Source organism: Aptenodytes patagonicus, chromosome 23 (assembly GCF_965638725.1).
Source record: "Aptenodytes patagonicus chromosome 23, bAptPat1.pri.cur, whole genome shotgun sequence".
In the NCBI taxonomy this organism is placed as follows: domain Eukaryota; kingdom Metazoa; phylum Chordata; class Aves; order Sphenisciformes; family Spheniscidae; genus Aptenodytes; species Aptenodytes patagonicus.
Window position 1 is genome coordinate 6,053,238 of NC_134971.1, and position 23,687 is coordinate 6,076,924.

Sequence of the window (23,687 nt, forward strand, 5' to 3'; positions counted from 1 at the left end):
CTCTTGCAAATGGAGCCAACAGCACAATGCCGTGCCAAGACTGCCCGCTGCCCTCGCTGCGAGCCCGCTCCCGAGCTCAGGCTCACCCTTACTGAGGATTTTCAGCAGGATCGCTACCTTTCCCTACCTGTGAAATGGGGGAGAAGTGCATTTAACTTCACGCAAAACACACCGGTCCACACTCTTACGAGAGCATCCACCCAAAGGAAGTCTTGGGAGATTTAATTAGCTACCGTCTGTGCTGTTTGAGCTTGTTAGGTGCTATATAATTGCTAAATATTATTATTATCTCTGCAGGTACAGCAGTTTGTTAGGATAATGATAGTGATTGACATTTCCCTGGCATCTTTCATCCCAACCAGATCCTGTATTACTCTATTATAAAACACTGTTCTGCCTTGATTCTCCATATGTCTCCAAACTGTCAACAGGATCACAACTGGCTCTGCATTGCCAAAAGGCAGAAAGCGGCTCATGCAAGTTCACGGGATGCATCAGAAGCTGAGCAGGGACCAGCTCAACTTTGTGCTCAAGAATACAAGTTGCACAGGTACGCACGTGGCACAGAGAGAGATACGCGGGCGCTACTTCAACACCGACACGGAGCAAAGCTGCAAGAAGCGGTCCTGTAAGCCACCACAGCACTCAAAAACCTCCCTAGTCCGTCCTCGTGCCCCTCTCCAGGCAGGCAGCAGTGGGTACCGCAACCCAACTACCACTTTGGAAAATATATTCCGGAGACAGCAAAGCAGAGGGGCCACTAAGTGATTAATTGGAGACTATCAGTTTGGGATAGGTCTCTAAATTCTCATTAAGTCAGGTGCTGAGGCATCGCACATTAATCCAGAACATTTCCCCTTCGGCCCAAACAAATAAATAACTCTTGTATAATTCAGGAAGAATTGGGTGGAGCCATCTCTCCCCCTCTCTCTGTCTCTTTCCAACTAACCAGTGAATAAAACATCACCCGCAAATCTATTAAGCTAATTTTAAATCCTGACAATTTAGCAGCACTTCAGCAAGATAAGAGCCATTTATTAAAAGCCACAGTTCATTAAGCCAAATGCTGCTGGTGTATTTACTCAGAGAAATGGGGCTGGGCTCGGCTCTCACCAAGACCAGAACTCCCCAAAGGAGCAGGAGCGATCCCGTTTCACCTGAAAAGAGGGGCCGGCACGAACCTTCGCCCACCTCAAGCCTATGTGCAGCTGCCTCCCACCACAGGGGGTGGATGTGGGGGCTGCCTCACCCCACCTTGCTGAGCAACGGGTGATCGTGAAGCGAGAGTCACGGGATGCGTTGCAGGTTTATTACGCAGGGCTATGAAAAGTCTCCAGGAGCTCTGCCATCAGAAAAGCAGCTCACACGGCTCCATGCGTTGCAGCAAATCTCTGCTGCAAAGCCGTGCACCACCACACCGGGGACCCCTCCCCGAAAGGATCAAAACCAGAATCCGGATGGGGCATGCACCGCTTCGGACCCATTCCTGGTAATGGCGAGCACAGACTGACTTCAGACAGGGGATGATTACTTCCGACAGCAAGCCGAGAAAGGGCTATTTAAGAAGAGCTGTTGCTTGCCAGAGGCTACCAGATTGCACCCGGAGCTTTCCTTCCTCCGAGCTGCTGCCTGACATCTCTGCTAAGCCCCCTCTGCTGTGCCGTCGCGTCGGCTCCCAGAGGATGTGGGGCTGCGACGATGACAGTGGGTGCTTTGGGACACAGGGAAAGGGCTCGGCCTTTCCCGCTTCCAGGGTGGCAGCAGGAAGGAGAAGGAGATGGACTGACCACTGCGAGCAGCCCTGCCCTCTAGGAACCGGGATTTTCATTAGCTTTCACGAGGGATGAGTTTGACGCCCCACCCAAACCAACACCCCGAGGGGATGCAACCACCACAACCCCATAAAACCAAGCTACGCTTGAGCTCACCTTATGCCAAAGCAAGTTTGCCCAGCAAAGACGTGCCCGAGCACAACCTGGCAGAGCACACATGGCCCTCACAAGCTCTGCACCGGGATCGATGAGCTTGTTCCCCTCCGGGAACTGCTGGCTGCGTGGTTCCCAGCGGTGCATGGGTCTCTGCAGGTAGGGAGCGATCGCGAGGGGCTCGGTGGTACCCGAGAGATGGAGCCAGGAGGGAGGGAGCCGTGCCAGCATCACTGCGAGGAGCAGGCAGCAGAGGGCAGTGAAGAAATCCCATCTTGCAGAGTTTGAGAGTGTAAGTCATTCCAGCGGGAGACATCCAAGAGACTTTATCAAGTGCAATTGTCCCACCGCGCCTTTCACCGGCACACACTTGCAAGACAGTCTGGAGTCACTACAGAGTCTCTCTTTACACTCAAAGCTGAAAGGAGCATTATAAAGGTGAATTAACATTTTAAAAGAATGTAAAAAACCCAGAACTGTTCTAATGATGATTAATGGGAAGCTATAAGGGAGGCCATGACCTCCTAGTGTCATTAAATGGATTGGCAGGTTTCTGAGCATTAATTATAAATAGCCACAGGAGTTCGAGTGCTTAGCAGAATGATGATAAATCCATGACACAGGCGGAGGGACAAGGTGTCAGGAGCACAGGGGAACACGTGCCTGCGTGTGCACGCACACAGCTTGGCGTGCAAGGAAATACGGGTTTGCATGTGTGTTATGCACAGGAGAGAGACAGAAAGCAAAAAAAGTGGAAACGAGTCCATCTGAGCATGCTTCCGCGTTCGGGTGGATACGAGGATGGAGAGAGAAAGAGAGAGAAATGGGTAAATGATAAATTAGGCCCTGCCAGTCAATCACATTTTCTAAGTGTTCTATATCCCAAACGCTATAAAAGCAATATTCCTTTCTGGCCTTATTGGAGCCATTTCTGTAAGGCAATCACATCTGTTTCCTCAGGGATTTGAGCTGAACTGTGCCTTGGCTTCCCCCCCCCCCCTTTATATTTACTCTCTAGCCTGCTACCAAAGAAGGGTCAGAGCATGCATACAAATAGGGAGAGTGAAAAAAACAAACAACCCCGAACCAGTGGCCAGCAGTGACGAACAGACAAAAAAGTGGCTGCAAACTTCTCCAAATCCCCCAGCCCATTAGCAAAGCAACGGCTGCAATAATCGGGGGCCGCCTGGATTTTGAATCAGTCAGCTCTTGCAGTTGACCTCTCCTTCGCTTTCGCGTGCGTTATTGCACAATCGCATGGATATTACGGAGATGTGCATCCCGGGGCACTGCTGTGCACTGCCTCAGATGTGCTGATCCACCCCAGCCTGCCTGGGATTTGCAGCGCCATACCAACGGCGTGGCCATGCTCCCGGCAGCTGCGCTGCTCTTGCAAGAGCCCTCGGAGAGATGCTCACCAATAAAAGCCCAAATCCCCCTCCGAATACCACGGGGACCCAGAGCCGCAGCCACCAAGGTACGTTTGCTCTGCAAGGCAGGACGTGAGTTTTTGCAGCGGTATGAAGGCAGGAGTGCGTCGCAAAGAGAGCATCAGCAAACTGTCAGAGCCCTGGGATCGTGGCTCTGAATAAATACAGGGGATGAATGGAGTGAGGACCTCAGGCTCATTAATGAGCTCTCCCAGTGAATCCATCGACTGCAGAGGGCGAAGGCCCCTCTCACTGCCAACGAAGAGAACAAAAGGCTCCAGGTGATGATGCCAGAGGGGCAGCCCCGTGCCCGGGCACCCAGAACCACCCCCCCCTTAGCTCTCAAGAGGGAGCCTGGAGGCTCCCAGACCCAGTATAGCTCTCTGCATCGGCAGCCGCATCCCATCGCCCAGCCCGGGACAGCAGCCCCAGTATCCAGCCACGGGGCATTTCCATTGGGATCAGGATCCCCATTTTCTCTGGTACCTCTGCAAACTGCTGTGTCGGCTTCCGCCTGTTCTATGGAGAAGCAAAAGCACAAGCCAAAAATCACCTCCACTGAAATGAAAAATATTCCTGTTTCTATTTAGACTTAAGTCTCATCACCTCGCTGGGCTCTTCCAGGGGGAAGCGTTATTTCAACCGATTGGAAAACGGTGGTGAAGGAACAGGTTCTCCATACAATTTTCTTCATATCCTATTAGTTGCAATACAGTTACAGTGAATACATCAATTTTTTAGTCCCAGCAGCTCCTGGAAAAAGCCACCTATTAAAAGCTGGCTTATTAATGGAATTGTACATCCAGGATTAATCGGGCCACATTGGCCATTTCCATTTCTCACTCCACAAGTGCTTTTGTTTGCTTAATAGGCTGAAGTAACTCGAGAATGACACAACTTAGAGCTTCCCCATTTGCTGTGCATATCGCCAGCAAATTTAATATCACTTTCCTTTCTGGCGTTGCTCTGGGATAAAACCTGGCACACGCCATCAGGGAAATCCACGCAGCAAGGCAGGGAGGGGGAGAAGGGGCTTTCTGCCTTTGACAGAGCCTGCAAGGGGAGACACCCCCCCCCCCCCCAAATTCATCCAAGGCTTTAAACCCCACAGGGAATTTGCAATACCAAAAACAACTGCCAAAGCGAGCAGGGCTGGACGAGAGCCAGGCTACTGCCGCAATATCATCTCACGAGCGCTTCGAAAGCCTCCAGCCGCCCCGAAGAGCGTCACCCACGCCCCCCCCACCCTAGCCAGGCATGGGGGGGGTGCCCTCCACCAGCCCTCCCCTGGAAGCCCCATCAGATCACGACCGTGGGATGCCAGCCCCATACCCGGGCACCATCCCCGCAGTTCCAAGCAAGGACCGCTGTCTCCCAGCACAGCTATTCCTGCGGCAGCAAAGTCAAGGCATGTTGAAGCACGGTAATATAGTATGACTTTTCCCTTTAATGGAATTTTTCTAGCCCACTAGGAAAAAAAAAAAAAAGACTCCATTAGCCATACTACAAAGGCTCCTACTTATTAGTATTTTAGAACAGCGGCAAAAACATTTCTTGAATCTAATTATTGCTGACAAATATGAAAATTGAAATCAAAGTTAAATTTTCAGCTACAGTGCCTCATACAGCAGCAGCTCGACGGCTCCCAACTATTGCATCAACACATTTATTCTGCTGAGAAGGCTGCGGAGATTGGGCCCCCCTCACACCCCCTCCAGCCCACCCCTCCATCTTTGGAGGCATTAACTCTGACATATTCATCTCAACAGCTGGGGCCACATAACTAACTTCATGTTTACCAGTCACACACAGCCAACAGATCGGAGCGAGGCTTGCAGGGGCTGAAAAAGGGAAGAGGGCTTTTTATTTTTTCATTTTATTTTATTTATTTCCAACTTTGCGCTCTCCCACCCCCTTTCCAACCTCATCTTAAAAAGGAGTCGCTGGGTGATTTTGAATTCCTCAAGATCAAGGATCTGAAAGGGAGGGGAGAGTGGGGGGGGGAAGCCTTGTCAACATATTTCCTTTCTCCTACCTCCCCCCAACATACTGTAAAAATCAATCCCCTTTGTCATTTTGCTCTGCTTGTGTGAATGTTTAATGGCTGTCGAGGGAGATAATGATTGCTGCTAGGAAATTCATTTCAGATTTGCTATTTATAAAGTACTTGGTGCTCAGGTGGGAAATTAACATAAGGAAGGGGGAAAGGGACCAAACCAGGGGGAAAAAAAAAAAAGCAGCAGGAGAGGAGGGACGAGATGCTGCGGGGCTGGCTGGAAGGGGCCGGTGCCCCAAAGAGGATTTGCATCTGCCCCCATCTCTCCTGGGACAGAGGGGAAAAAGCTTGCACATGGCAGGGACAGCCACACCAGGGACATAGAGGTGCTCCTGAGCACCGCCAGCCCCTTCCCGGCATGCACCCACACGTGCAAGGGATACAGAGCCGGGGTTACCAGCCAAGCGGCTGGTGGCTTTTGCAGCCAGTGACGCTCCCTGCACACCATCGGCCAAAAAAACCCGACCGCCAACACCAGCACCACTGACAGTTCACACCCCAGCTCCCTCTCCAGCCTCCCACCCCGGACCCTCGCCCCTCTGGATTAACTGCAAACCTCCTTCGAGTCCCCCCCTCCCCGCAAAGCCCGACAACCTGTTGCCACGTGTTTGATTTTTGAATCCCGGGGGAATTCCCGTCTGTGATACAGCCGGATCCCGTACAGCCAGCAGTACACACACTGACATTGAGTTGCTAATTCCTTGTCTCAGAAGTTGCTTTTCCCTTTCTGATTTTTCAATAATAGGCTTGGTATGAATCCCTTAAGCTTCTGAAATAAGCTGAAAACCGCTTTTCCAGCCATTTACATAAACACAAGTGGATCAGAAGGAATAATCATAGTTTATGCATTATTTGGGGGCTTTGGAGCTGGCTGCTAATGTGATGTCAGGTTTTGAAGCCCAAAACGTACAATGGGAAGCACTGACGTGCAGAAAAGTGGCACAAAAGGTAAACAATAAATAATACAAGCTTTTAAACGTTGTCTTCAATGACAAGGCGGCTTTGGCTTCGCTGCTACCCCGGCCTCTAATGGATCCCGCTCCCCTCCAGCCTCCTTCCAGAAAGGGCTTCATTAAGAGAGATGTCACTCAGGCTAAATCCAAATTCACCTCTTGCCAGCCGGCCCTGCCGCTCGCCTTCCCCTTGGCCCGCTATCAAAAACCCCGGTGCTGGCTTTGGGAATTGACTTCGCAAAAAAAAAAAAGTCTCCACGCAGGCACCCTCTGATCTATAAATACCATCTGTCCTGCAGAAAGGGAATAAAGCTAGAAAACAACCAAACCAACCCAGGAACTTAGTGCTATTCACCAGATAACTCCCACAGAAGGGGGGGAAAAAGCCCACTTAAAGGGCGAGATAATATTACAGCATTAAGGAACCTTGCGTCGCTTCAAGTGCTTGTCACGCTTCCAACGAGGCAGGTCAGATTTGGCTTTCAAACCAGTTCTTTAAATCAAGAATGCCATTTCTGGCAAAATCAAAACATTAGCAGAGGATCTGTTTTGAAGAAATCACAATAAGAAAAGTAACAAGGCTTGAGACTCCAGGCTCTTTTGATACCGCTGGAATGCAGCCTTCGGATCTTTTTTTTTTGTTTGAAATCACTTCACAACTTTGTACATAAAGCTTCTGCAAGCTCCGAAGCAGAACAAAACCACTTCCATTTTTCCCAGAATTTACTTTCACTGGGAATTTGCAACGGTTCTATTTCATTCTGCTTTGGAATAAGTAAAAAAAAAACCACTCTGCTTCATTTACTAATACAACACGATTTCCTGGGGGATTTCTTCTACGACACGATTTCCTGGGGGATTTCTTCTTTCTCAGCAGCTGCCGTCTCCCATCGCGAGTCACGGGAGGACACGAACCGGCCACGCAAGCTGAGCGTCACAAGCTCCTTTCCAAGCTAAATCAGGGTTTCCCCGCGCTCAGTGATGTACAGTTACATAGCGGGGGGGGAAGAGACCCCGTTTTTCAAGGCAAATACAGGTTAGCCAGAAGCAGACACAAGAGGGGAGAGATGGCTGGTATCCTTATGGAGCACGTGGCCAAGTGAGGAAGGAGAAGGACCGTGCAATGAGTCCAAATCGCTGCAGGATTGGCAAAGGACGTGAACTCGGGACCCGCGTCCCAGTCCAGGACCTCCAGGCTCACACCATCTTTTTCTGCTCCTTCCCACCAAACCCCTGCTGAGCGCCCGCTCCCATCCTCCCTGCAAGCCAGACCCACCACGGCTCCAAAAGTAAGCGCTCGGCACGAGCCACAGCTCGCTAGATGGACAGAGGTGCCCTCACGCAAGGTGCTGAGCACCCTCGCACCCCACTGATGCTGGGGTCCACCCACCTCCAGAAGGTCCTCAGTGCTGCACCCTGACTTTTTAGCCTGGCAGCAGCTACATGGCTCTGTCCCCGTGGGAAGGCGGAGGATGCCGTGCCAGCTTCCATCACCGCCTCCCCGGTGCTTTAAAGGAAATAACGCCAACCACCGGTAATTTATGCACATTGGGTCCCCGGGATCCTGGCTTCCCCGCACAGCTGCTACAAAGCGTTTCGGAGCCGCGGCTCCTCGGCTGCATGAAGCCCTGCTCAGAGGGCCTTTTCCAGCTCCCCCTGATTAGTAAGCAAAGCATGCGGGAGGTGGAGGAGTCGGAGGAAGGGAAAGCGGGGGGGGGGTGGGAAGATGCCAAGAACTGAACACTGTCTTTAGTGGGAACAGTCAACAGGACAAGGGGGTCAAGGGGTCAATTAATTTACAACAGCTTTCAGCACTGGACATATTAACTGTAAGCGCATCAAAAATCCATGATATCCTTCTTGGCGGGAGATAACAGAGCACGAAGGCGAAGGCAGCACCTCTGATTTATTATTAACCAAGAGCAAGGTGTGTGCTTCGGGAAGGAGGAAGGAGATGGCTAGCTCCCCGGGGGCTAGCAGCCACAGCTCCAAACGTGCTGGGAGCACGGGGCGTGCAATGCCTGGAGGATGCACCGGCACCCACAAAAGGGCTGGAGACCACTGGGATTAGGGTGCCCCAGCTGGGATGCAGTGACAAAGAGCTCATCCTTTGCAATTATTCCCCCCCCCGCCAAAAAAGCTACCAAAGGCATGGAAATACCAATGTGCAGAGGTGCAGGCTGAAGATGGGAGACGGCAGTATGGCTTGGACTTCCACTACAGAATTCCAAAGTCTGGCACCTTGCTCATTTTGGCCCCTATTTGAAACCAAGAGCTCAACTCCAAGTCCAAGTTGCAGCTCCAAGGCAGCTGCAGGCCTTGGCCATGAACATCTGAGACGGATCATGCTTGGGTCCCACTGAATCTAACAGGAGATTTGCCACTGCGCATCGAAGGAGCGCTACCAGTAACACTGCAAAAAAATCCTACGTACTCTTTAAAGCTTTTCTCTAGTAAGGCATCCATTCAACTGTGGAACAAGCAAAGAAAATTTTGCCCTCTCCTGCCACTGTTGAAGTTTGAGAAGGAAAGACAGAAGCAAAGGAGGGTTTTTTTTTTTTCCCCTGATCCCCGTGGCCAGAAAGATACTCCCCATCCAGTGCTTCACAGGCTGCGGAGGAAGGCTGGAGCCCACCTCCGCTGCCTGACTGCAAGGTGCCTGGGAAGCAGGCTGGTGAGCTCTCCCCCTCCACCTGCACCCCCATTTATCACAGAAAACAGCAAGCCCTGCTCACTAACTTGACCTAGATCTGTCAACTGATCAATTTTTTCCCCCAGGGAAAAAAATAAAATGGGGGGAGGATCAAAAAAACAGATATTTTTTAGCAGAAGCAGCAAGAAAAAAAATACATGAAGCAGACACTTCCAATATTGAACGCATTCGTCTCACGCACAAGTCAGGGTTGGCACAAGAGGAAAACAGAAAAACCATAAGCCAGGGTTACTACGATGGTCAAAATGCCTACATGGATAGAGAAAAAGTAGTTTTTGCTAAGCACTAGGACATCCCAAAACTGGTTGCAGCCTCCGGAGCACCCAGCACCACCAAGTCTTGTAAACAAGGACGGTCCCCATGATGCTTCAGAAGTTCAGTTTTACCAGAGGAGGTTTTTTCCAAGCTCACAGCTACCCCCTGATCTTCTCTGCTTCTCAGACTCATATTCACCTCCTCTTGACCGGTCAGCGAGTCCCATCCCAAACGTGGGGACAGCTGACCAGTCCCACACCTCCTTGGCCATGCAGCCCACGTCTGCTTCATCGCCTCCTCACGTATCCCACCGTAGATAACCACAGCCACCTTCTTCACCCCTGCATTTTAAGAACAGTAAGCAACTGCATGTCCTGAAAAGCGTGGCGGTGCGTATGGGACCTCGCACATCCCTACTCCACAACCGGGGCTCCTAAAGCTATTGTAGCTACAGCATGAGCCAACTCCAGCACGTGTTCCCCATCACACCACGCCATAAGGCACCTCATTACAAACGACAACTCTTTTGATAGACATCTCTCCATCTACGCAGCGTAGAGCAACCACAACAAGTTTACTCCTCGCCGTATTCTGCCAGCCCACCACTGCCTGACCAGATCAGTGGAGGGATGCTCCCAGGGAAGCAGCGACACCCCACGCATGAAAAACCCCACGGCCAACGCTGCACAGAGCGCCCGCAGCAAAGCCACCGACCAAACCAAGACCCCAAGCGCCAACCCAGCATTTTAGGAGCCATCCCACGTTTTCGCGCAACGCAGCCTGCTTTCAAAAGCATCTTTCCAATGGCAAAGGTCTGCTTGGGTTCCTGTTTACTCTGCTGTGTCTTAAAAAACGTGCCAATTAATCCCATGCGGTGGCCTGATTTCCAGAGGTGCTGGATACCTCCTTACAGCTTCGGTTAAAATCAACAAGAATGACAGATGCCCAGCAACGCTCCAAATCAGGCCATTGAAGAACCAGAGCGCATTCCCCTCCTTTTATGTACTACATATAACTGGGTTATCTAATCATGTAGGTATTGATTATTACTGTTATTACCTATTAAATAGCTGTTTTCTGCTGTTGGGCTGAATATCACATTTTATTGACCTGCACGGTAATTATTAACCACCACGAAGCCACATCTAATATTTTCCCCGGGGAACAATAAATCCGGGTACTCACAGAAAGATGTCAATACGCGTAATTTTTCCTTATACACATTCATTAGCGCAATCACCTTCTTGCGCAAACTGCCGAGAGGTTTCACCTCCCACCTCTGCGAAGAAGAAGTCCTCCCGGGATGCACAGCCCCGACCCATGCTCCCAAATCCTGCCCTTCCCGAGGGGAAGCAGCTGGCCGCTCCCCCCCCCATAGACGTGTCTCCGGGCCAGATCCAGCCTCTTCATCGCACACGAGCGTAGCCCGCGCTTTGGTTCGGGAGTTACCCACAACCCAGCCACATCGATGGAGCGAATAATTCTTTCGGATGAGAAACGCTCCGTGTTATGATGTTGACATATGCTATTATTTTACATACCTTTTTCAGCTTGTATCCTCATTAGAATGAGGTCTTTATGCTAATTTGTAAATCAAACTCCCATAATTCTTGGCTTACTGATGCTAAAGGCCCAGCTAAATCTTCTGTGACCTTTTAGCCTGGCTAATCCTTTTACACATGGTTGAGTGAAGAGTTTTCTTCTCTCTTCCGCTCCCAAGTGCTGGGGTGGGATTTTTGCTCAAGCCCTCCTCTTCCTCAAGAAATCCAGGTGGGTGCGAGTCAGGGACACCGGGCACACGCCAGACCATCTCTCTACTTTGAAACATGGAAAGAGGGAAGAGAAAAACGCTGCTGCTGAGTCCTTCAACACGCTCTAGATACTCAATGCCGCTATTTAAAAATCATGCAGGAAAAAAAAAAGCCAGCAAACACAATGAGAGCTGTGTTGCCAAACAGCCACTCATTTCCCGATGCCCGGGGCTATCCCAGCCCTCCGTAGCCTCCCTCTTCCCAGCTCCTTTCTGCAACCCCTGGGCTGGACCTTTGGCCAGCTCTGCCCTTCCCACCTGCTGATGCGATGGGCACCTGCATCTCATTCCCATGGGGATGCAGCATCCAAGCAAGCGCCCCAGCCTTGCTCTCTAGCACCAACACCCGGTAGTCAACAGCTCCCTTGGGAACGGCAGCAGCACTGTGCACAAAACCACGCCGGGCATTTCAGGGCTCAGAGGGCTCCTTCCTAACGGACACGATGCTCAACGGCTCCCGTTTCAGGGGCAGTTTCCAAAAAACCCAACAGCAAATCCACAAAACTTGGAGGACCTATGGATGCCTGCACTAACGTAGACAGTCGAGCACTTACGAATTATCCCACTTCACACTCCACTTTACTCTCAAGCATCCTCACAAACCACTTTTCTTATTGTTTGTTTGGCTGTAAACAGGCAAATGACCTGGAGTATTGATAAACTGCTGCAGAGGGCAGCACGGATCTCTTGAGCTATATAGGTTGTAGATTTGCACAAAACAGTTTTCCTGCATGACAATAGTTTTCGCATTTTCAAACACAAGCCAGCTCCACTTTTGTATATGAGAAAGAGAAAAGTTAAAAATTCAGAAAAAGACTGTGAATATCAGAAGAGTTCATAAAGCAGCAGCACCATACTGCTGATATTTGGCAATGCGTGCATACCTATATATTACTACCTTTGGGGATGAATAACCCCCAATTTCTCAAAACCCCCTTAGAAAGTTTTTGCTGAAAAGCAAAATTATTTTTGCTGGGTGTTTTTTTTTAATGACTCTCTTAAATACAATTATGCAAGAAAACCTCCCGGGGGACTCCTTCCCTCCAACAACCCCGCATACCCAACATCTCCCAGCCCAAAAAAAGACCCAAACCTTTTGCTGCCGAATGCTGCCCTGTGCAATGCTTTGCCCAGCACCCCACAGCTCTGCCCTGGGTCCCCCTGGACCACGGTGCAGCACGGCTCCCTGCTTCCTCCCACCCCAGCAGTGACTCAGGGACTTCTGGCACCCACATCAGACTCCTGTAAAGCAGGGGGCTCAGGAGATTTTTGCTGGGGGAGGCAGCGCATTCCTCCCCACCGCTCTGCTGCCAAGGAGAATAACAAAAAAAAAATATTTTAAAAACCAACCAACTACTTTCTGATCTGTAAGCTTTGATGGGAGCAGGGAGAGGAAGCATGAGAGATGACCGGAGGTAGGGAGTAAGACTGCAAGGAAGCCAAGTCAGGAGCCAAAAGCAAGCATTAAAAAAATAAATAAAAGAAAGCACAAATTCTAGGCAGGCGAAATGAGGGGAAAGGCCCCCGTCCTGGGGAGCCCCAGCCCTCCACCACCCTGCCTGGGCTCCCTGCGGAGGCAGCAGCCAAGGGGGCCAGGGCTCCCATCCCCAGGACACCCCCCCCCCCCTCGGGAGCCAGGGGTGCAGGGATGCCAGCATCCCAAGCAGCACGAGCGGGAAGCAGCAACCCTGGGAGAAGGAGAGAGCTTGAGAAGGGAGAGAGAGGGGAAGGCAAAGAGGAGAAATGCCTTGGCATGTGATGTGCATGCTAAGCAGCCCGTGCCGGTCGATATGGCAGGGGTGGCTCTCTGCAAGAACGGGCCCAGCTTGCCCAGGCGAGAGAAGTTTGAGCAGAGATGGCAGCTGGCCATCTCCCCCCGCTCCACCGGCACACAGTGGCCCCCAGAGCAGGCAGCCCCCTGCCCCACGCAGACAGGGGTTTCACACCCCACCGGAGTCCTGCTGCAGAGCACCCCGGCTGAAGGGGGGGGGACTAGGCAGGGCTAATTCGGGCACGCAGGTACCCAAACCCTGTCCCTAGCCCTCGGTGGGCACTGGGGCAGCGCAGAGGTAGCTGCCTCCAGCTGTTGGCTTCTCTCCCTTTCCCCATGCAGAAGGAGGGTGCATCCTTCCCCCCAGGGGTGCCTGCATCCCCCGCAAAACCCCGCTGCTCCCCCGGGTACCATCCGCGATGGGGCTGGCCGCATCCCGGGCACGGTGCAATGCAGCCCCCGGGCTCGTTTGCCCTTCCCAGCCCGAGCTCCGCTGGGGATCTGCAGGATGCGGCCCCGTCCTCTCCTCCCACGGAGGTAACCCCGCTCCCACAGCCCCTCCAGATGGCTGCGAGGAGACTAACGCAAGCTGACAGGCTCGGCGCTCCCGGCCAGATGGGGCTGGCTCCTGCCTCCTCCTTTCCCCCCCTTCTCCCCTTGCTTTTCGCTCGGGGTTTTTTGGGTTTTTTCCCCCTTGCACAGCCCCCCCCCCCCCCCCCCAAGCACCATCCCCCGGGAGGGGGGGGGGAAAGCCGTGCTCGCCCGGGACAGGCTAGACGAGGACTTGCCAACTCCCCAGCCCGGCGGGGGCGGGCAGGAGCCGGGGCTACACCGAGTTTTTGGGACGACCTTGCAGCCGGGTCCGGCAATGCAAAGGGGGGGGGGGGAGGGGGGGCGGCGCAGCACAAAGGGGCCCCGACACCCCCCCCCCCCAGCCTGTTGGATGCATTGCTTCTGCGGGAACTAAGTTGACATGGCAGGGTCATTCGACACCGGCTCCCCCTCCCCCCAAAAAAAAAATCAGCACGGGGGGTGCTGCACCATGGGAGAAGTTCCCCCGCAGTCCGGCGCGCCGGGGGAGGGAGCACGAATTGGGAGACGCCGCCGTGCCGTCCCCGCATCCGCACCCCCCCCCCCCGCAACTTAGCAGCGGGCTAGGGACCCTCTCCCAGCTCTGCCCCCGCTTTGGGGGCTCCTCACTCCACCCCCACCGCCACCCCCCCCCCCCCCACGGAGGGTGCTGCCGTGGGGCCGCGCACCCTCCGCACGCCCCGGCTGCATCCCCCGCAGCATCCCCGCCCGGCCCTACCTTGGGAGAGGAGGAGAGCGGCCATCCCGGCGAAGATCACCCAAGAGACGGGGTGGTGCATTTTCGCCTGGGCCATGTTTCACCGCGGGCTGCGTTTCTCTCCCCTCCTTCCCCACTCACTGCCTGGCGGGGAGAGGTTTAAAATCCAGCGTTTCCCAGAGCAAAGCGCAGGAAGGGAGGGGGGGGGGGGGAGGAAGGGAGGGGGGGGAAAAATGCACCGCAGGGTGAGGGAGGGAAAAAAACAACCCCAAAAATAAAAAAAAAAAGGGGGGGGAAAGGGGGGGGTCGGAAGGGGTGGCAAGGTGCGAGGGACAGGCGCTGCCGTGCCCGCCGCTCCGGCCCGCACACGCCGCCCGGCTGCAACACGCCGCCGGCCGCGCAGGCAGCCCTCCCCCGCGCCGCACTCATTGGCTGCGGGCCCCCCCCCCCCCGCCCCGGCATCCGCACCCCCCACTCCACCCCCCCCCCCCCGGCATCCTCACCGGGGGGCTCCCCCGCCGCCCCCAGCCCGGCACTGCCCTTCCCCGCCGGGGAAAAGGGGGGGGGGTGACACCCCCACACACACACCTCCCCCGGGGTGACTGCAGCGGGGCCGTGACTCAGTTTCACCGCCTGCGTGATGATGGGAGGGAGGCACCCCCCACCACCACCACCACCCCCCCCCAAGGAAAAGGTGCACCCGTAGCGCCTGCCTCTGCTTTCGGGGGGGGGGGGGGGGCTGGTGTCCGCGGGGGGAGAGCCCCAGCGCCCTCCGAACCAGCCTCTTCCTCCTCCAGGGCTAAGTGCTATATGGAAATTGCTCTAAAAGCAAATTTGATAGGGAATAACTCTTCAGTTTGTAGCATGAATCTAATTTTATTCCAGATCAAGGCTTTTTTTTTTTTCCCCTCTCCTGTGCTGTAACCACACTCAGATTCCTCACACCGAGACCATCTTACTGCTCTGAGCAGCACCTGGGCCGCTTGCACCCTGCTCCGGTTCAAACTCGCTCCCGTTACTTAAACTCCTCGCCCCGTGCCAATTTCTGGTGCCTATTTCACAACAACAGAAACAAGACAGACCTTTCTCCAACTCAAGATACCTAAAACCACGACGTCTGTCCATACCACAACCCAACGTCAAGAGCATGACGCCAACATGCCTATGTACACAAGGTCCTGAAGACCTTACTTTTTTCAGCCTTTGTCCAATACGGAGAATATTAGAGGCACCGAAACCCGAGGCTCCTCTTTGACACAACCCAAATAAGTAGTATCTTGTTAAATATTCATTATTTTCATTGGTGGTAAGGATATCTCATTTTGCTGCTCGAGGTGACTCACAGCCCCTTGAAACATTATAGGCAGAAAAATGACAAAGAAAAAAAAGACATAGCCTGGCTTTTTGTATTTATCCCCTTCTCAGAGGCTTCCAAAACCTGAGCTGTTCACTTTGCAATTCAGAAGAAGATTTGGCTGCAAATTCTTGGAAAATCCAGCTGTTTTTCTCTCCTCTCTATCGCTGCTGCCCAGGAGGTCTCCAAGTCAGATCTGGGCCAGCCGTTCTGCTGAAGAACAGTGACAAACCACAGGCGCCAGTCCCTCTCCTGAAGTCCCATCGACAGGTCTCACAATAACGATTGGCACGTCAAAAGTTGGCAGCCAGGGAAGGCTCAGCAGCTCCGGTCGGATGTCCCCAACAGCCCTGTTTGGTGCCCACACGTCCCTGCCACCAGCCAGCCAAAGGGTCACGCTGTCCCTAACCAGGGAGATCTGGGGATCTCACCATCCTTGGGTTTTCCCCCAGACCTCCACTGCTATCATCCATCAATTTTCATGGGGGTCTCGCCAAAACAGCAGCTGGTGTAAAGCTGCAGCCTGATGCAGAGAGCTTTCAGCTCTCCTTCCTTTTCCTCTCCCAAGGCTTGGTTCAAACCATAGACCTTGAGGAGGTCCGACTGATCCAGAGCTCTCCACCACCATTTTGTGGTACCACCAGGAGCAGTCTACAGCCTGCTAGTGCCTGCACAACCTCCCAGCTCCTTAGGATGGGAAGAGCTAACAGCAACGGTACCGTTAACAACCCAGTCCCGGGCTGCATGCGTGCAGCTCAGCAGGATATTTCTCGGGAAGCAAATAAAGGCTCCGGGGTATTCAATACCCGGTCCTACCCGCCTCGTAATGTTACGGCTTGAGCTGTTCCTCCAGCTCAACGGAGCAATGCCCAGATCTGTCACCACCCCAGCAACCTCTAGCTGATACATTTTGGATGAGGGAGACGCTCAGTAAGGGGTAAGGATTCCTGCCACCGTCACATCGCCTCATCCTCTCCACTGCCTCCCCACTACTCTGTCGACACAAGTTACCTACAATAATGCAAGATGCCACGTAGCAAATTTTTATCACCTTTGACAACGCTTCTGAATTTGACCCCAGCTGCCGAGCTGGCTGCCGTACTTAGAGCAGCTGGAAGCAGTTGATTAGGTTAGTTTGGTTTATTACCTACCCATTATGCTTTAAAAAACACAACTTCCCTGTCTATTTGCCTAAGCAGAGAGAGCAGTTCATAAGAAGGCCCTATGCAGTAGTTGCTCTTCTTACGGATTTGCTCAATGCATTATTAATTCACACAGCGCTTGTTCCAAGCACGTATATTTACCCGATGCACCAGAACAGCTCTTAAGGAGCCTTTGGCTTGTGGCTTTGTGGAACATCAACTTTTCATGTTGAACAGCAGGTGATGTTCAACAGAACGCCTTGCAATAAATGCCTAATATCCATTACACTCATACATATCTATCTGCTGGGCTGATATGAACATACAGATAGCAGGGCTGCACTCCCGAGATAGGGGGACGGGGCGAAGAAGTTACTCATTGGAAATCACGTATATATATGGTATTAAACAGGGATACCATGCCTCCACACATACTGAGCTGCAGAAGGCCCCTTTCGGCAGAAATTTCTGCAAAATTTTAGCTGAGATTCTCCCCCCCCCCCCCCCCCGATCTGAATAGAAGACCACAATACACCACCTTAGCTAAAAGTCTGCAGGGGAAAGAAAAAAAGTGACACGCTGCTTTGAAACGAAACCTCTAACTGGCTCTAAAAGGAGCATTGTGACCTTGCTGAACAGCACTGCATAATTTTTAATAGACATTTTTTGCTGGAACTGACACACTCCCAGGCGTGGTTTTATTCTGCTAACATTTTTCCAGAGGGAAATGCCATGTTTCATTGGATTTTTTTCATCATCCCCACGTATACATACCTATAATTACTATATGCATTACAATAGCATTCACAAGCCTTTGATAAGATCCTGGTTCCATTATGTTAGACTCTGTATGTACACCCGCTAAAAAACAGTCCCTCCCTTGAGCTCTTAAAGTCAAAATACAGAAAGCAGAGAAAGGTGTTGAGACAAGAGCAAATTCCTTCTCATTTTCTGGCTAGAAAAATAAGACTTGGAAAGGCTAAGTCAACCGCATGAGGTCAGGAAGGGAATTTCCAGCCATGTCAAGAACTGAACAAAAACCTCCCAAATCTTAAGTAAGGGTTGCAGGATTTGCCTGCTTCCTCTTGCAGCATTTCCCCATCCTAGGTTACTTCTGCTCCTAGCGTCACCGGTGCAAGGGGAGAGTTAAGGGATCACTTCTACCAGCTATACCAAAAAAATCAAAGACGAGTTATGTGCAAAACACACTTTTTCTTAATGGGGGATAGGAACTGAGGGGGGGGGGATTCGCAAAGCTTCAGCTCAACGCGTACCCCAGCCCACGTCTGCATACAAAGGCATTCTGACACTCCCGCGCCCTTGCGTGCACAGGACACATGGAACCAGACACACGAGCACCCACAGGCAGCCGCCGTGCGCGTGGACGCCTGGCTTTGCTCCTTTGATTACACCTCCTACGGGTGAGAAAGATAAGCCCAAATGAAGTGACTTCATGAAGGGAGGAAGCCTATAAGTTATTCATAAGTTCAGGCTCAAGCTCCTCTCTTGCTTTCACTCCATGACACCTTCAAAACATATTATTCATCTATTTTTTCCTCCTCTGGGAAGAGAGATGGTAATTGTAGTAAATATATCACTGCCAAGTCATCCTCGCAGTCTCCGAGCCTGCACGGCACTAGGGGTAGGGATCCGAGGCAGTGGCTGCTCTCGAGACATTTTGGGATGCCCAGGCTCCGTGAAGGACATCCTCACACTGCCGTGAGGACCGCACTGGCGGCAAACCTCCATCCAGCCCGCCACCGAGACATTTACCAGCCCCAACACTTTTAGGTGGTGGGAATAAATAAATAAAATCAAACCCTACCGCTCCCATCACCTCCACCCCATTTCGGATGAAAGCCCCACAACCCCCATCGAGCATTTGCAAACAGCTCAATGGCAAGTTGAGCAGAACACTTTCCTACATCCCCACCGAGCCCGGCAGAGCTCGGACTGGGACCGCCGATTCCCTTGGGTTGCTGCACCCCATTTTCACCCCAGCCTGATGGCCTTTGGGCAAATTTTGAGCCTCGTTTCTGGCTCGCAGAAAAAAAAAGAGAAAGCCACAACCGCCGGCAGCCTGGCCCGCAGAGAGCCTTTGGAAACAAAAGCCACAGCACAGAGGTTTTGTTTGCCCTCTCAAGGCTGCTCCAGACAGAGTAAAGCACCTAATGCTACTGCCAACTGAAGCAGCTCTCCTTGAGCTCGAGAGGTTAGTTTTTCTGAATGCAGCGACACGGATCCTCGTCTCGGCCCCATAGCACAGAGGATTTGTTGTACTCCAGTGCAAAAATAACCCTGAAAGCAACATCTATGGTCACACCAGGGAGGGGAGGGCTAAGGCATTGGCATAAGGCGCCTGGGAGAAGAGCGACAGGGCATGGATTTTATTTGTCCCCGATTCCCAGGGAGGTCATTTACTGCAGTGCCCCTGGCACTTCCCCAGCCCTTTCTAGCACATTTGATTCTTATGAGTTTTCTTAATCTCATCTCCTTCGTTGGTTATTGCTCCTTCAGTGCTGAACTCAGCAAGATCGCTTCTGTTTAGAGAAAGATTAGCGCTGAGTACATTAAACACGTTAATGCCATGTACTAAAGGGCACTGGGTCACCACTCGAGCTCCGAACGCCCCATAACACCTTCCCAAAAACGGGTGCCTCTTGCTGGGCCAGCTCTTAGCTCAAGTCTGCAATGTCTAACACACGCCAGCCTCTCCCCCAAGCAGCAGCCCCCGTGGAGCACGTGGCAAGGAACCCTTCGGAGAGAAAAAACCCCACCAACCAGCAGCTCCAGTGCTGAGCACGCCTTGTTTCCCATTAAAATTGAACCGATGGCAAATTACGTGCTGAGGGACAACATGATCTTCACAGCAGAAGCAGCACAGAAGAAGGGTGGATGGAGAAGGGGCTGGCTCAGCCAGGCAAAATGCCTGCCCAAGAATGAAGCGCTCTGTGAGCCCCAAAAATCCTTGAACTCCTCCTCAACGCTGCAAACTCAGAGGGAGCAGTGACCGGCATCCCTGCAGGGAGGGGATGCACACAGCGCCGTGCTTGCAACCCATGCCCTCACTTCGAGCACAAGGACCGGTCATCTGCATTACCTGGAGAATAAAATTTTCCCAATTTCAAGCGTGTTGCAACACAGAAGTGAAACAACAGGGTTTGACCTGACAAGGTGCTAAGAGCCACTGGAGTGGAGGTGCTCAACAGCCACAGCCTGCTCGGTCCCACTATCCCCTTAATTTCTTCCTTTCCCCCCAAACAAACCAGATTCCTCCGTATTCCAAAGATTTTGCAGGGATCTTTTCCAGCATCCCACCCGCCAGAGCACGTGCTGCTGTCAGTCCCCGTCCCAACCGGACTCTTATCATGGCTCACCGCCTCCGCTCCCTGCTTTCCAGTTGATTAGATGCCTATTTACCTACGGATTACAAGGAGGCAACAAGTCCACACGGGGAAGAGGCACTGTTGCATGGGCAAAGACTCTGCAAACAGATGGCTCAAGGAGATAGAGGATGTTTACTACCTTGTGCATGCTTCTGGGCTTGAGGGTGACGCAGCCCTGGCACATCCCTATGTTTCTCTTCATTTTTTAATCCCCCCCCCCCCATCAAGCTCTCTGCCACCCGCTCCGGGACTTGGAGAGCAAAGACAAAGACTCAGCCAGCTGCCTGGGTCTGTCCTGGAAGATGTTGCAAAACACACTGGTTTTAAAATACCTGCCCTCGGAGCTCTCAGATTTTTACATTTCTAATCATCTTTTCAAAACCAAGAACGGGATATTCATTTTGGGGGCAAAAACACTTGCACAGCTCTTCTCCAGCCCCTCTGAAGCTAGTGGTCACAGCGAGACAGCCAGGGCTCAGTAGAGACCCAGCACACCAGTCTGGCTTGCGGGCAATAAAGGAGCCTGCAGCCACTTTGACATCCCAGGTGATCGCACCCTGAGCAAACTCACCAGGACCTGGGAACGCACGGAAAGCCACCAGATGCTATTTATTGACCAACGTTCTCAATTCTGGAAGGGTCATCCTCAGCGCAGCAGAGGTGATGCCTTTGCTGCAGTGCTCAAACACACCCAGCACCTCTTTTGCTTTTGAGAGCCTGCGCGACACCTGAATCCAGTCCAGCCTCTAATTACCGGTCGATCCTTGGCAGGCCTCAAACGCAAGAGCCTTTGTACTCCAGACGAAGGCAGAGGGAAAAATGTGCACGTTACAAAACACTTTGTGATGAAAGTGCCATTTGAGACCCTGCAGACTGCCTAGGGATTTTTTCCCCCATCTAATTCATGTCTCCCACTCTCCAGCTGCCAAAAGAGAAACCCGGGTAAGCCAGCGCTGGGAAGAACGAGATTAATTTTCCCCAAATAACCCGCATTTGCAATTTTAGCCTCTCCCGCTCATCCTGCCACCCCAAACTAATTGCATTCCCCACATGCTCCTTTTCCTTCTCCCCCCACCCCAATCTTTAAAGGGTTGTGGTGTTACACAGTGGGCTCAAAGCACATTCAAGATTAGTTCTGTAACCTGCCCGGCAGAGTCAGAAAATTGAACACAGTAGAAAAAGAAGGGAAGGAAAAGAAAAAGGAAAAAAAAGAAATAGAAAGAGCCAGCTCTTGTCAAGAGCGTGGTAGTACAAGGAAGTAATTTTTCTCTCCCCATTTCAGTTGGACGTTGCTGTTTACGTCCGTGCTAGACGCTGCATCCTTTCTTCTCCATCGTGCAGCTGTAGCATCGGCAAATTGGAGAGGGGAGGCACAGGGGGAAGGCAATAGCAATTAAAATTGGATCCTATTGAATTTTCTATAGGACGCCAAACTATATACATATTTCAGCACGCGCGTGTACAGAAATACAAGTCAATGGAGGAATCTGTGAACAGTCGGTTCCGAATAATTACAGTGGGAGGAAATCATTGGAATAATTAGCAGTTGCTACCAGAACATTCAGGGAAGTGAAATGCCAACTGCTGTTTATTAAACAGTGCTTTATTTTCAGTTTAGGGTGTTTGGGATGAAATTAGGTGGCAAATACACAGCATCACTGAATGATTGGAAAAGCCTGGGTTCGTTAAGGTTGTTCAAGCCACCTTGCTCATCCCCTCCATTTCTTTCCCCCTTTCTGCTTTTCCTGGCTGTTTCCTTCCTCCTTCCCTTCCTTTTCAACTGCAGCAGCCTTGGGCAGGGGCTCACACGCAGCTCTGATGCCACAGGAGGAATAAAGGTGGTCTCTGCCCTCGGGTCTCGCCACTGCACCACAGGCATTGCAGCAGTGCTGTGGGATGCCGGAGCAGCCGGCTGGGATTACAGACACAGAGGTGGGATGGGACTTGGGAGAGCCAGCAACTAGAGGGTCACCCTAGCTGCAACTTTCAAAAGCTTTGAAGTTCTGAGGTTTTTTTTTTTCCCCCATCAATATCCTTGGAAAGATGACGATGCACAGCCCACCCGCACCCCCACGCCTCCAACACCACCTGGCTTCACTTTCTTCAACAAGACCAGAGGCCACGTAAAACGGCTGTGCAGCACAGGGGAGATCCAGAGCACGACCAACAGGTTCGAGCCTTGCAACAGCAAAGCGTCTGCTAGGAAAAGTAGCAGGAAGGGCACACAACCCACGTATGAAAAAACAGGTAGATTCTGGAATCTTATATTAGGAAGAAATATTAATTTCTCAGCCTAATAGACATTTTCTGACATGGTTCTCAGCTTTGCAAAATAGGACACGAAAAAAGAAACGATCAAAAAAACCACGTAAGCCTCAGAAGCGCACAGCCCCCAGCCTGCTGGAGGTTGTTCCCACCATCCCCACGTCTGAGTGAGGATTTGAATGAGGATGTTGCATTTGGACCCCGGTGGAGCGCGGAGAGGAGAGCGGAAAGAGGGGCAGGATGCCACCGGGGCAGGGAGATGGGGAGCGTAAGTCCACGTCCTTCACCTGCTCCTACCCACTCTGCCCCCAGCTGCTGTACCCTAATGTAACCAGACGTGGATCGACTGAGGAAGGACAGATGAAGTTTTAAGGAGATGGAAGCGCCTGTGTGTATATGCACACGATTTAGATATCTCAAAAGATTTCACACCGTATTTCACAGTTCTAAGCTTCTCCCTTCGCAATGCAAGAGGCGAGCATAAATGAGACAGGTCAAAAGCCTCATAAGCTCGAAACATCCCCAGGTTTGCAAAATCACTTTCAAAAGCTTCCAGTTCTCGATTAAGCAGGGTTACCTAATGCCAGTCAGATGAAACCGCGCTCCCAAAAAACCCACTGCGCGGGCAACTTCGCACCTTACAGACACAGTATAAACCACCTTCAGTGCTTTGAAAACAGATTTACACCCTTCAGACACACATCATCTTGTAATCAGAAGAAAAAAAAAACCCACAGTCTACAGTACCTCGGCGATGTCTCCTCCTCGAGGTGATGCGGCAGTCCAGCGTGGCCAGGAGAGTCAGCGTGTCTGCAAGTCGGGCTGGCCCTGCCTGCTGCAAGAAGAGGATGCTCATTCACACAAGGTGCAGAGGCTTCCACTGTTTCTTGCTAGTTTAGTTACTGGGGGAGAATATAAAACAATTTCTAACAATTTTTTTTAATGAGCATAAGAAAATGGCCTAAGGAGACACATAGTAACCTTCCCCGTTGCACAGTCCAGTCCTGAGCTAGAAAACACAGCAATTTTTTGGGTTGGTTTTTTGGGGGGTAACACCATCCTGAAGCACTGAGCATCCTCAGCCCACACCAGGATCTGTACACAAGGATGCAGGAGAAGTGCCTGACTGCACAAACAAACAGAGCAGAGAATTCAGGCTGTGCCCTAGTGAAAACAGGGGCCCAAACCCATGAAACTATGGGGAAAAATACAGACTCGCTATTAAACATGGAGCCAAAGTAACCCCACGGCTTATTGACAGCTCTACCACATCCCTCCATGCTAGCTTAATTTATCACACCTATTAACACTCTGCAGTTCAGTAGCCTCTTTCTTTGCA

At 51.9% G+C, this 23,687-nt stretch overlaps 1 protein-coding gene across 2 annotated transcripts in view; it reads right to left on the reverse strand.

Moving 5' to 3' along the window:
* LOC143170399 (protein CEPU-1) overlaps positions 1-23,122 on the reverse strand; it is a 367,739-nt gene extending 344,617 nt beyond the window's left edge. Inside the window, exon 1 of one of the 2 annotated variants that reach the window (XM_076358670.1) lies at positions 23,096-23,122. Coding sequence is in view for 1 of the 2 variants with exons in the window: in XM_076358667.1 (XP_076214782.1) it covers positions 14,223-14,298 (76 nt within the window). In the remaining variant the exon portion in view is untranslated. Of the gene's footprint in view, positions 1-14,222; positions 14,367-23,095 lie in introns of those variants that run through there. The other variant, XM_076358667.1, reaches the window with a different exon arrangement.
* Positions 23,123-23,687: the final 565 nt, after the last annotated feature.